This window comes from Melozone crissalis, unplaced genomic scaffold (assembly GCF_028551555.1).
Source record: "Melozone crissalis strain CALT ecotype California unplaced genomic scaffold, PUWL_Pcris_2 ptg000006l_1, whole genome shotgun sequence".
NCBI lineage: Eukaryota > Metazoa > Chordata > Aves > Passeriformes > Passerellidae > Melozone > Melozone crissalis.
Window position 1 is genome coordinate 43,070,690 of NW_026535784.1, and position 13,552 is coordinate 43,084,241.

Sequence of the window (13,552 nt, forward strand, 5' to 3'; positions counted from 1 at the left end):
CTAGTAAGGAGCCATCAAACACAACATAGAGGTGCAGAACTCCCAACTGGAAGGGAAAATTCCCAGACTATCTAGCCCCTGACTCTGCCATGGCCATGAAAACAACCGGCTCAAAGAAATACCTCCAGCTGCTGCTTTTTCAGGTTGCTCTTCTAGGGCCTGTCTTCTGTGGGAAGGTACTGGTTTGGCCAACAGAAGGCAGCCACTGGCTGAACATGAATGTAATGGTACAGGAGCTCATCCGCCGTGGGCACAGCTTTACCATCCTGGTAGCCAACGCTAGCCTCTTCATTGAACCCAGACCCAAGACCACGGAGAAGTTTGAGATCTATAACGTGCCCTACGAGAAAGATTTACCTGAGACCCTGCTTAATGGTATAGTGGACCTATGGCTCAACCACAGGCCAACCATCTTGACCTTCTGGCGGTTTTACAAGGAGCTGGGAAGACTGTCCATAGGCTGGCGGGAGATGAACAAGATGATGTGCGACGCAGTGCTGAACAACCAAGAGCTGATGGCTCGTCTGCAGGGCTCTGGCTTTGACCTGCTGCTGTCAGACGCTGTGACCCCCTGTGGGGAGCTCCTGGCGCTCAAGCTGGGCATTCCCTTTGTCTACTCGCTACGGTTCTCCCCAGCCTTCACTCTGGAAAGGCACTGTGGCAAGATCCCTGCCCCACCATCCTACACGCCCGCATCCCTGTCTGAGCTCACTGACCGCATGTCTTTTGGGGAGAGAGTAAAAAACTTTGTGTCTTACCACCTGCAAGACTATGTTTTCCAGAGCTACTGGGGACATTGGGATACCTACTACAGCAAGGTCTTAGGTAAGCCTTCTGACACTTCACTTCTCGTTATACAGTCTGTCCTTATGATCTGCAGAGCCAGGAACCCACTAGGGTCACAAAGTCAAGAGGAAGGTCAGCAAGGGTTTGCCTGTTGTCCCTAAAAGGGAGCTGAGCCACAAACAGTCAGGGTGCTGTCCTGCTATGCCATTGCATACAGACAGGATCAGGGCCATTCCAAACGACAGATTTGACTTTTGTCATAATTGTAGCGTGGAGTTTGATATGACTTCCGCACCATACAGGGCTCTCAGCAAGGGTGACTGCTTGCACAGAAAGCAGCCAAAACCAGAGCCATTTTCCTCATCCAGAGGACCATAACAAGGAGGGGAGAGCTGGTGAATTACAAGCCAGCCTTGTCAGCCTCAGTAGCAATATTTAAGTGCATTGTGGCTTTGTAATAGAGACCTCACTTATGTCACTGGTCATATAAAACCAATTCTCTCTGCACAAAACAAGTTTTATTAAGCACATACCCTCCTACCCACAAAGCAAACTGAAAACAACAAACCTTTCTCTGCAGGCTTTTCTTCTGGACTGTTTTGAGTGATCAGGTAGAAAAACATGTTTATTATTAATCACATGTCATTTCTACTACCTTCCCATTGAGCTCTTCAATAAGACTTCTTGCAAATCTCTCAGTGTTCAATTGCCTGCAAATACCTGCATGATGCAAAACTCCACAAGTACACCAAGCTAGTGTCATGGATACAGTACATGGGGTATCTCAGTTTGGCTCCTCACAGTCCAGCTGTGACCTTCCATGACCCACATTTTTGTCCCAGAAAGGGTGTCTAGGCAGCATGAAAACCATACCAAAAGCCTTGGATGACAACACTAGGAAACCATTGTGTAACAGCACTGGGCAGAAACCCTGTAATGATGATTCTGTTGCACAGAAAAGAGAACTTACAGTATTTCTTATCTGCACATCAGGAGGGACCATATAAATCAAATTGATGGATTTTCTGGATCAATTTATAGTGCATAATTGGCTCTTAATGGCAGGCAGGAAGCCTGCACTATCCCCTCCTGGTCTCCCACGGTGCTCTGTAAGAGGCAAGTTCACATGAGGACGGTCTTACTCTGTTACTGGTGTAACTTGCTGTGTAGTTTCATGCATTTGAGATGCAACTCTTGGGCTGCAGCCCCGGATCAACAACTTAAGTATGCTCTAAAGGAATGCTTAGTGGCTTTATAAAAGCAAAAGGTTGCCCACACAGTCAGTGAACATCTTTGCTGCCTACCCAGCTGTGTTTCAAAGAGCCAGAAGAATGAAAAAGTTACCTCTTCTTCCAAACAAGTAACACAGAACCTGTAGTTAGATGGGCAGGAGGGACAGGATTACCATCAGGATACAATCCTTGCTGGACTGAGCCCCCCAGGGCTGATGGCTTTCTCTGCTGCTCCAGAGGAATCACATCTTCCAGCTTCAGCAAGCTGCTTACCACCAGAGGGTGCCAGCTGGTGCCAGTCACCTTTTTTGTGCCCTAGGTAAACATGATATTAAACGTGCCATTATCCAGTACAGGATTTCACACCGCCTACCTTTGGCTCCCTGCCCTCGGGATCAAGGCAGTGTCAACTCCCAGCCCAGTTCAGGAGTGCCACTGCTCCCGGTGAAGGAATCTCACAGAGGCATTGCCACACAGGGCAGGCTATGGCAGGGAAGGAGGTGGCCGTGCTCCTGGTGCTGCTGGCCGTGCTGGGCTGGGGGTCTGGGGGGAAGGTGCTGGTCTGGCCAGCTGACAACAGCCACTGGCTGAACATGGAGAACATACTACAGGAGCTTGTGGCCCGGGGCCACGAGGTGACCGTGCTGCTGCCTTCGTGCTTCCTCATCGTCAATCCCACCAAGCCCTCACCCTTCCAGTTTGAGGTGATTGAGGTGCCAATCACCAAAAAGGAGATGACTGACTTAATGGATAAAATGTTTTATTTTTTTTTTTATGAGGAGAAAGAGCTACCTATCTGGAAAGGTACTTACAAGATAGTTCAAATGATGTTGCAGATGAAGAACATAATCAAAATCATTTGTGATGGAGTTGTGAAGAATGAGGCCCTGATGGAAAGACTGAGGGCATCTGCCTTCGACCTCCTTTTGGCAGACCCACTGTTTCCCAGTGGGGAGCTGGTTGCTGAGAAGCTGGGTATCCCCTTTGTGTATACGTTCCGGTTCTCCATGGGCAACACGGTGGAGCGGCTCTGTGGAACACTCCCAGCACCTCCTTCCTACGTACCAACCACCCTAACCAGCCTAACAGATAGGATGACCTTCTGGCAAAGGCTAAAAAACATCCTCGGCTATGCTCTGCAAGATTTCATGTTTCATTATGTTCTCTGGGCAAACTGGGATCAATACTACAGTGAAGTTTTAGGTAAGGCTGGTCTCTTTCCAGAAATTACATCTGCTGTGCATACAAGAGTAAATTCCCAGAGATGAGAGGTTTAGGCACAAATCAGGAGCAAGACAGCCCCAAATTCACTCTCCTTTCCAAATTCCTGCATCAAGTCAAGCAATCCAGGCAAGTACAAACATTGCCTGTTAATCCTGACCTGCTACAGAGGTAGAGCTAAGTCTGTACAAGTACTGTTGTACACTGTAAAACAGTGCTAAAGCACTTGAAACAGGGCTCACTAGTCATATTCATAGATAAATCATGACATAAACTAAGAACAGTAAAATACTATATACTCAACAAACACCAGTACTTTTTCTCCCATAGCACACTTCTTGCTACCTTGTCTCAAAATTAGAGGCAATATCCTCATCTGGACCTTTAAAAATCCAGGAGATTAGATGAGCCCAAATTCACAGTGATAAAAAGCCATCTGCAGAGACATGGTTCTTTGCTTTTCTGAAAGTGTCTGAAAAACTATTATAGCTATATTTATTTGTAAGTGGTTTTTAATTTTTTAAAAAATAATAGTTGTACAATTGTTTTTCCATTTTTGCTCTAGGTGATGCTTAAAAAGAAACAGGCCAAACACATGCATTGCTAGTGGGGAGATAAAATGGGTATTTCAATATGAGACTTTAAAGTGGTTTTATTTATATTTCACTAGTAAGGTGTGTAATTCTGAGTAACAATTTAGCTGAGAGAGCTAAGTTGTTAAGGTATCCTACTCTTAAGAGTATCTAGTGGTGCCTTTTTGTTTCTTATCATATTATGATGACAGACACTAGAAAATCTTGTGCTGGCTGAAGCACAGTTTGGTGTCTGTTGTGTAAGCCTCAGAGCTGTTTGGATCTTGTGGTGTCTTTTTTTATTGTGAACTGCAAGGTTTAGCATTTAAGGCTCCAAGTGCAATACCTGTTTGGTTAGCTTGCATGGGCTGCATGATGGATTTGTGCTGAAAAGTTTTGATAACACAGGGATGTTTTAATTAGGGCTGAGCAGTGCTTACAGAGTGTCAAGGCCTTTTCTGCCTCTCAGCCCACCCCACCAGAGAGGGGGCTGGAGATAGACAAGAAGTTGGGAGGGGACACAGCTGGGACAGCTGACCCCAACTCACCCCAGCCCATAATGCTTTTGTGCTCAGCAAAATAAAAGATATGGGGAAGAAATTTGCCAGGGCTGATGTTTCTCAGGGACTCACTGGGCATTGGCTGGTATGAGCAACTGTTCTTTTTGCATCACTTGGTTTTCTTGCTCTATTTCTTTATTCCTTTTTCCTTTTTTTTTTTTTTTAAAGTTGTCTCATTCTCAATCCATGAGTTTTCTAACTTTTGCCCTTCCTTTTCTCTTCCTACTGTGGGAGATTCAGAGGCTCTGTGGTGCCTAGCTGCCTATCAAGATTAAACCACAACACAAGGAAAAGGCTTCTAGTCCTCACATGCTGCAAAATGCACTTTGTGGTGAGCAGACAGGAGCTGCTGTAATTTTGAGATCAGCTGTGGCTCTGCAGAACACTCCAGAATGGGTTTTACCACTTGCCCAGCCCTCCCATGAATGTTGTTTTGTGTTATGATGTTTGCCAATCTTGTCACGTTTGCCAGCCTAGTCACCAAACAAATGCCACTTGTAATTGGTTGGCTCTAAAATATTTGCACAGCGAAACCGTGAACTGCTTCCAGTTCAGTCAGAGCAGAGTCGTACGTGGAATGCTGAAATGTTGGGGCCAAAGTTCCCCTGGCTGCTCTGGGCCTACACATGCTGCTGCAGCACTGTTTTTTGCGGGAGGGTGGTGGTCTGGCCCACCGATGCCAGCCACTGGATCAATGTGAAAGTGCTTCTGCAAGAGCTCGTTCTCCGGGGTCATGAAGTGACTGTGCTGGTGCCTTCATGCAATCTGCTCATCAACTACCAGGACACCTCCTCCCCTTTCACTTTTGAGGTCCTGCAAGTCCCCTTTAGCCAGGAGACCCTTGATGCCTCCATGGAAGACTTTCTCAATTTCTGGATGAATGAAGCCTTTAATCTCTTCCCCTGGGAGATCATGTGGAAGATGAAAGAGCAATTGGAGGTCTTTACCAATATGTCAAAGCAGACCTGTGACACTTTGGTGATGAACTCTCACCTGATAGCAAAGCTGCAGCAGGCCAAGTTTGATGTTCTGATCGCTGACCCCCTGTCTGTAGGTGGGGAGCTCGTAGCAGAAATGCTAGGGATCCCTTTTGTCTACAGCTTCCGCTTCTCAGAGGGGAATGTGGTAGAGCGGCTGTGTGGTGGGCTCCCGTCCCCACCTTCCTATGTGCCTGCCAGCACAATGGGGCTGACACACCACATGTCCTTTGTGGAAAGACTACAGAACTTCCTCTTTTATATTTTCACGGATTTATTTTTCCTGAAGTTTTGGCGAGATGAATGGGATGGGTACTACAGTAATGTCTTAGGTAAGGCAGCTGTTGAGTGGTTTCTTTTCTTGCATAGGTTGTGCCTTTTGAATGCTTTGGGACCATCGTGCTGTTGACACGATGACAATTCTGCATAGTGCAGGTTGCTGAGTGTCAGTTCAGATTCTCAACAATAAATGCTGTCACCTTTCCCTTTCATCCACCATTCAGAGTTTGAAACAGTCTCCTTAAACTACAACATACCCAAAAATTTTACTCCAACATAGTACAACTCAGGCATGATTCAACATTTAACAAAGAGTTCGTTTTAGTACAATGGACTTTGAACATTTTCCAGGGTATCTAAGTTTAGGCAGATAACAAGTGAACAGCAAACACAAGGGCATTTCTTCTGTTTCTGTCCAATCTTTTCCTGCATTTGCAAAGAACACCTTTGTGCTCTGAAAACTAGTCCCTCTTCACTGGATTTAATTTTTTAATCCAACATAAAGATTTAATTACACCTTTATATCACTCTACTTGTAATGCGAACTTAATTTTCACTTCAGCAACTTTATAACTGATTCATTGCTCTCTAATTTAAATATAAATAAAAAATTACTGGTGTAGATTATTACACTTATCAACTAGTGTAAGAAGATGCCCTATGGATAATTTTTACCTTGCTGCTTATTTAGCTTGATTCCTGCCTCCATTAGGCTGGCTTTGGAAAACTGTTTCTCAATACTTCTAACCCTTTTACGCCCCAGTTTAACTTTGTGGAGAAAATACCGCAAAGAAAACTTGCAACATCTACCTAAGAATATATATTTTTCCAAATGGTAAACTATAAAGCATCAGATTACCAACAGATTTTTTTTTCGGATGGATTTCTAGAAATATTGGATATTGCGTAAAATGATATTAAAAGTATCTATGAAGTTGGCCAATTTTTCCCAATATGTGTCAGAAGCAGCTGACCCAGTCCTCAAGAATACTAGAGATGTCTGTACCGGTGTTTTATTGTTATCTGAGCAGCTGCTAAATGAGTCACCATTTGAAAAATGCTACAGAACTTTGTTTAAAAACTTTCCTCCTCCCTGACAGGTGATCATCACTCTGATTCACTCATGTTTTATTTGGAACTAAATTTTCTGTGATTGTTCTCTTTCCCAAGTGTGCTCTGTTTTTACTACAAGCACAGGTAATATCCAGCACTACAAGAATTGCACTTCTATATCAGATACTAAAAGCTTCTCGCTTGTACTTCTCTAAAGTAATCATGAAGGTTCAAAATCCTTTTAAGGATTGTACCTTGTGCTCCTGGCCATCTGCTAAAGTTGAACACAGGTCAGGGCAAGGAATAGATCCAGATTTGTTGATGTTTTCATTTTATGCATGGTTTGATAAACTATGCTGATTGGGAGTGCCAAAAGACAAAGGTAAGGCTCCTGTTTCACAATCCAGAGCAAACAAGGTCGCTTCGGTGCATGTTGTAAACCTCTTGTACCTTGTCCACAGGAAGGCCCACAACCCTGTGTGAGACGATGGGGAAAGCAGAGATTTGGTTAATCAGAACATACTGGGACTTTGAATTTCCACGCCCTTTCTTGCCCAACTTTGAGTTTGTTGGAGGACTTCACTGCCAGCCTGCAAAACCATTACCAAAGGTATCCCAACCTCATTTTTCTGTTGGCTCGTTTGTTACAATGACTGTTTCTCTCGCTGATAACCACGCAAGCCCTGTCTTGGGAAAGCTCATTGTTATTTAGCATCTGTCCATCCTTGTCCAAACTGAGGGCTGGTTTACAGCCTGCTGTCTCAAAAGAGGATGTCAGCACAGGGTAATAGAGTGTCTGCTTTAGGAGAAAATAGATGCTACCTCAGGGTACTTAAATGCAATATTTAATTCTAAGACACAGACTTGCAGCCCATGATAACATTGAAATACCTGATGCCAGAAGGCACTGTGACAAGACAAATTCTTTAGGTAAAACGGGGTCAAAACTTGCAGAAATAGATGAGTGATAAACACTTTTTCTATTGTACCTTAGTTTAAGACAGCTAAAAAGGAGTAATGCACTGAGTATCTCCAGCTTATGCTCTCTGTGAATTGAAGTATTCAGGTGGAATTTGAAACTCCCAAATACTGAAGATGACAACATGACTCCAGTGTAGATTATCTTTCCTGTAGGAGCTTGGAAGATATAGGCCATCTTCAGTGCAAGTTTTCTACTAAAAGAAACCTTCTAACTCTCCTCCCACTCCCCTGTAGCATGGGTTGAGCTTGGGGAAAATGGATAACCATTCTCTTTTGCGTGTTACTGCTCCAGTTCACATGATACTAACTAATAAAAGGAACAGGAAAACCTATTGCTCTGATTTGTAGATGATGTTTTGAGCAATGTGGTACATTGTAAGAAATGAGAACTGTCTGACTAGCAAAGTGACAGCACCAACTTGGTGAATCTGTGATCAGGATGCTGAAACACCCTCTCAGCAGAGCTATATAATACAAAGTACTTGTTCCAGTAAAATCCAGAACCATGATCATGCTAAGGAGAGTGTCATAGAGTATGTATGGCCTGCTCATGATAATGCCAGGATTCATTCCTGCTGCCTGAAATGAATCCCAAAACTTGCTTTCAAAAAGGCAAAGCACCTGTCACCTGTCTTAATTTGTCCTGCTCCTCGTTTGGGAGAAACCGACTGTTTTCCACAGGCCCAGGTCAGTCTTTGTCAAGCCCTTCTGTCAGGAGGTGTTCACACCACCATCATTTCCTGAATAAGCTGAAAAGGTTATGCTCTCTATTCACAGAAATCTGTGAAATCTGCATTGTGTAATTACCCCTGGTATGTTTTCTGCCTCTCCTAGGAAATGGAAGAATTTGTTCAGAGCTCAGGGGAACATGGAGTCATCGTATTCACTCTTGGGTCAATGGTCCACAGCCTAAGTGATGAAAAAAGTAATGTGATTGCCAAAGCCCTCAGCCAGCTTCCACAGAAGGTGAATTTCTTTTCAATCCTCAAACAAGTTGCCTTGTTTTTTTCACTCCCTTTTATGTTTGGAGTGGCCTGCTATTTACCTGGATCCCTGCTGGATGTGATACAGCCAGGAAGCTGGGTTCTCTCAGAGAGACACACAGCTGAGTTACTTCATGGGCAGTTGTGGTGTTTCACCTCCTCTGACCCAAGTGACATGGAGGTGCATCTACAGGCCAAAATACAAGAATCACTCCATGCATTTTTTATAATTAGCATATAATAACCACTCAAAGAGTTCAACTGCAGCCAAAGCTATCTAAATTATTGGAAAAGATATATGGGTTTGAGATAAAGCTCTAAATTACATGTAATAATACAGAAAGGCACATCACGTGCACTGTGTTTATCTTATTCTTCCATTGTTCAAGGTTCTCTGGCGGTACAAAGGGAAAAAACCAGAAACTCTGGGCTCCAACACCAGGATTTTTGACTGGATACCACAAAATGACCTGCTTGGTACGACTGTTTCTATGTGGGATGGATTGCATGCTTGGAAAAACTGTTTCCTTTTTTCTTTCCACTAGAATGGTTAAGTCTAGCCAAAACCATGTAATGCTTGGGGATATACTTAGTTTCACAGCTTAAGCTGCAGAGCTTTGCCCTTGGGAGCCTCTGTCTCCTAAAAGGCTCTGACTTACAGAGCTTGGTGGCAGTTGTCTGAAGGGCTCATAAGCACCCATAGGCAGGAGTAAAGACCAAAGTAGAGATGTATTCTGGAGCTGGATTTGGCCTCTGCAGTTCACCTCCAGGACTCATTCTTCAAAATGCTTGACCTAAGCAAGGCTGAAGCACGAGTCTGTTCTGACCCTGATACCGTGTGAAAACTACAACTGCACAATAGCAAAGGGCTGAAGTAACTGTGGGGTAGTCTGCAGGGATGTGCTGATTCACATGTTGTGTTAAAATAATTTTGACTGTGTGAAAGCTAAGCATGCAAGCTTTGCTGCTGATCCAGAGGTCAGGGCTGTTCCCTTCTCTAGCAATGCATTGTCCCCTCTATGCTGTGTTCCCACCCCAGTGAATGCAGCCTGCCACAGCTGCTGTAACACACCCCTCTCCTTCTTTGTTCCAGGCCATCCTTTGACAAAGGCCTTTATTACACATGGTGGGACCAATGGGCTCTATGAAGCCATCTACCATGGGATCCCAATGGTTGGGATTCCCATGTTTGGTGACCAGCATGACAACCTTGCTCACATGGTAGCAAAAGGTGCTGCAGTTCAGGTGGATTTCAACACAATGAAGACACAGGATCTGGTTGATGCACTGAAGACAGTAATTTACAATTCCACGTGAGTTTTTCTCTTGTCTTACAGTACTCTTGCCTTAAGTAGATGTTATTAAAATCCTGGGCTGCTCACGTGAAATATTCTGCTGGCTCTTCTGGGAATGGAAAATGAAGAGTAGCTGAAGTTTGGATTTCACATGAAGGCCATCTTTCCTGTCTGAGAATCAGCATTTCTCAAAAAGGAGAGATAAGTAATTGGCTTTTCCTTATACTGCATTTTATGAGTGCTTTGAGAAAAACAGGTCTTGGAAACTTCAGAGGAGCTTTTGAGAGCTCTCTACTAGTGTAAATCCTCTGGAGGACATAATTCTAGTTTTATTAGATCTTAGCTGCCTGTAGTCATAACAGGTTTTTCTCCTACCCCTGACTTAGCAGTATTCTTAGGTTATTGTACCTATCAGTCAGGACTCAGAGGAGAAGGAAGCCCAGCAGCTGGGATGGCTTGCTAAGGATAAGACCACAGACAAAGGGATTGGAAAAATGCAGAAGTCCTCAATCTTTAGCAGCAACTCCCATCCAGTGTGAAGGACAGGTGTTCCTTCAAGTAAGAACCTGCAAATTCCTGAATCAAATGGGCCAGCACTGATGGAGATATCTAGTATCTGAGGGAGTCAGCCACGGTGGAGGCGATCTGTAACAACCTGGATGGCAGCTGGTACATGAGCCTGACACCATAGGGTCTGGAATCCCCTCAGGTCAGTTGGGACCAGCTTTCCTTGCTGTGCCCCTCCCAGCCTCCTCACTGGTGGGGTGGTGTGAGAGACAGAAAAGGCCTTGACTCAGTATAAGCGCAGCAGTAAGGAAAACATCCCTATTGTATCAACACTGCTTCCAGCACAAGTCCAAAAAATACCCCACACCAGCTACTATGAAGAATGTTAACTCTATCCCAGCCTAAATCAGCACACTCTATTATACTGGAACAGAAATGCTGTACATGTTTCAATTTTTTTTTTAAGGAGTATCTGGAATAATTTTGAATAACTATTTTGTAAAATACTGGCTTTCTCTATTACTATTTTTAACCCAATTTTATGCATAGAGGAATAAACTGGACCAGCTTCAAATATATTTAAATAAGATTGATGAAAGTAAAAGCAGGACTGTCTACCTTCCTCAAGAGGACTGCCAGGTGCTAAATGGTTTATTTCAGAAATAAGTGAAAAATCTCTTCGGTTTCTGCTTGTTTTTTTTTCCCAGCTATAAGGAAAATGCTCTAAAGTTATCCAAGATACAGCATGACCAGCCTGTTAAGCCTCTGGACAGAGCTGTCTTCTGGATTGAATTTGTCATGCGTCACAAAGGAGCAAAGCACTTGAGACCAGCTGCTCACCATCTCACCTGGTACCAGTACCACTCTCTGGATGTTCTGGCATTCTTGTTCACCTGTACAGCCACTATTGTCGTCATTCTTTTCAAGTGCTGCCTATGTTGCTGTAGAAGATGTGGCAGGATTGCAAAGAGGAAGACAGAATAGACACCTTGTTTCCATCAGCAGTTTTCTTCTCCTAGGCTGACTCAGCAAGGCATTTATGCACATTGGCTGGTGAATAAGTTTATTGGGATGTACTTTAAGCTGGGCTTATCATGAATGCACCACAACAAAGCTGCTGTGGGGCAGAGCTGCTTGCTTAGCAAGCAAATTCCTTCTTGTCTAAATAAAACTAAATTGTAGTTGCTTTATCCCTTGGGACCATGTTAGCTGATCACACATGGTCCTTGCCATGGTAATTGTTGCTCTATATTTTCAAATATCTCAAATATTTTGGTATATTTCATAAATTCAGTCTTGCCCTATGGGTCTGCAACTAGGCTCCTTATCCTAACTCTGTCCTCTCCTCTAGTGTTATGCAGGCTTGATCACTGATTCACAACCAAAATGTCTCCTCTCTTGTTAGAAACTCTCCAGACTGGACAGCGAATCCAAGATCAGGGGCTCCTAAAAAGTGCCCATCTGAAGGGCCATGATCACGAAAACTGGGAGCTGCAAGTGGCAAATGCACTGACTACTTGGGGGCAGAGTGGAGATTAGAATCCTGAGACCACCATAAACATTACTTTCCTGGGAACCATTTCTCTTTCCCATTCAGTCAGGAATTCTTACTTCACAGGCCATCATTCTAACTGCAACACTGCAGGGGTGTGAAAACCACCTCTGTCAGGAACTTGCCCACCTTAACCCCAAAGGCCTCTGAGCCATGCTAATTGATAAATGCAGGAAAACCTCCAGAGAGGGAACTTGCAAAGAAGTAACATTCCATGTGGAAACAGTGCAATAGCCACTTGCCTTACCTGAAGAGCTGGAGAGAAAATAGTGCTGCACTTGGGTCACACAGGAGTGGTAGTAAGCATAGTACCTCTTCAGGTGTTAAAGATGCCTGTAAAATGCTGCTAGTCCAGGCCTCCTGTTCCAGGTAAGGTTATTTCACTGCTCTGCCTGCTTACTCCAGAAAAATCCTGCTCAGATTTTAACTGATATTTTTAAATACTCTGGAATTGTTTTCAAACAGAACATGATTATTTGTTTATATAATAAAATTCCTTATGCCACATCAATTTTTTTTTATTAGCATTGTCATGTTTCAACATCTGCTTAAACTTCTTCATACTACAACACTTACAAAAGCTCAACTATACAGGGGTTGCAAGAAGAAAACTGCATATCATGGCAATTTCTGGTATACTGTTCCTGTTGTCATGACGGGATCATAACCAGGAATATGCACAGTGAATAGAAAGGGGAACTGCATGACACTAAGGCCCCAAATCAGAAAGGGGTTGCTGTAACTATTCAGAGGTGGGTGGGTCCCTAGGCACAGCTCCATCAGGCTGGATCACTATGAGCTCCTGTCACACAGTGCCTGAGATGTTGGTTTGGATGCCAGAAGACCAGCAAGCCTCCCAGCATGCTGCACAGGTATTGGTCAGACAGGACTAACAAAGGACACTGGAAACAGGATAGATGGGAAAAGCTGGACAAAGTGCTCCACAGTCCCTGTAAGGAGGTGCATCATTTCTGTAACCTACTCTTAGTAATTTGGCTTATCTAGTACTGAATTTAAAAAGTAAAACAACCAACCAACCAACCCAAACAAAAAAAAACCTCAAAACCAAAACCTCTTCTTCATTTTAGAGTCTGTATACAATGCAGAGAAAGATATCAAAGTACGAGGGTGGTCTGTGACACATTTCTCCAATTAGACACAGAATGTATTCTAAATCTGACACACTGATCTAATCCTCCAGCTAGCAGGCATTACCTCTCTGTGCACAATAAACTGTGCTGAGGAGCCCAAACACATATTCAGCCTCAAGTTCTGCTTAAGGAAGCCAAACATATTTGTACATTGGAGATCTAAACTTTTGTCTAACATATGTAGATGTCTACTGTGACTGTAGACTAAAATAAGCAGAGCACAAACTATTGCCAGATCAATAAACCACATTTCCACAAATGCCACACAGTGGCCAGTCCTATACTGGCATTTATAAAAATAGCTGCAGCACCCAGCAGGGTGGAGCTGGGGGTGTTTAAAGCACAGTCTGGATTTGTTACATGAGGAGACACTGAAGGAAGTTTATGAAGAAGTCCACCAGGC

At 43.8% G+C, this 13,552-nt stretch overlaps 1 protein-coding gene across 2 annotated transcripts; it reads left to right on the forward strand.

The window, feature by feature from the left end:
* The first annotated feature begins 89 nt into the window (after window positions 1–89).
* LOC128947152 (UDP-glucuronosyltransferase 2A2-like) lies at window positions 90–11,468 on the forward strand. Of its 2 annotated transcripts, none has more exons than XM_054291321.1 (6): window positions 90–825; window positions 7,142–7,290; window positions 8,496–8,627; window positions 9,034–9,121; window positions 9,738–9,957; window positions 11,154–11,468. In XM_054291321.1, the coding sequence occupies exons 1-6, from the start codon at window positions 90–92 to the stop codon at window positions 11,428–11,430; spliced, it is 1,602 nt and encodes a 533-aa protein (XP_054147296.1). In that variant the 3' UTR covers window positions 11,431–11,468. The 2 variants fall into 2 exon arrangements, with proteins under 2 accessions (XP_054147296.1, XP_054147303.1); XM_054291328.1 differs by lacking the exon at window positions 90–825 and adding an exon at window positions 4,957–5,680.
* Window positions 11,469–13,552: the final 2,084 nt, after the last annotated feature.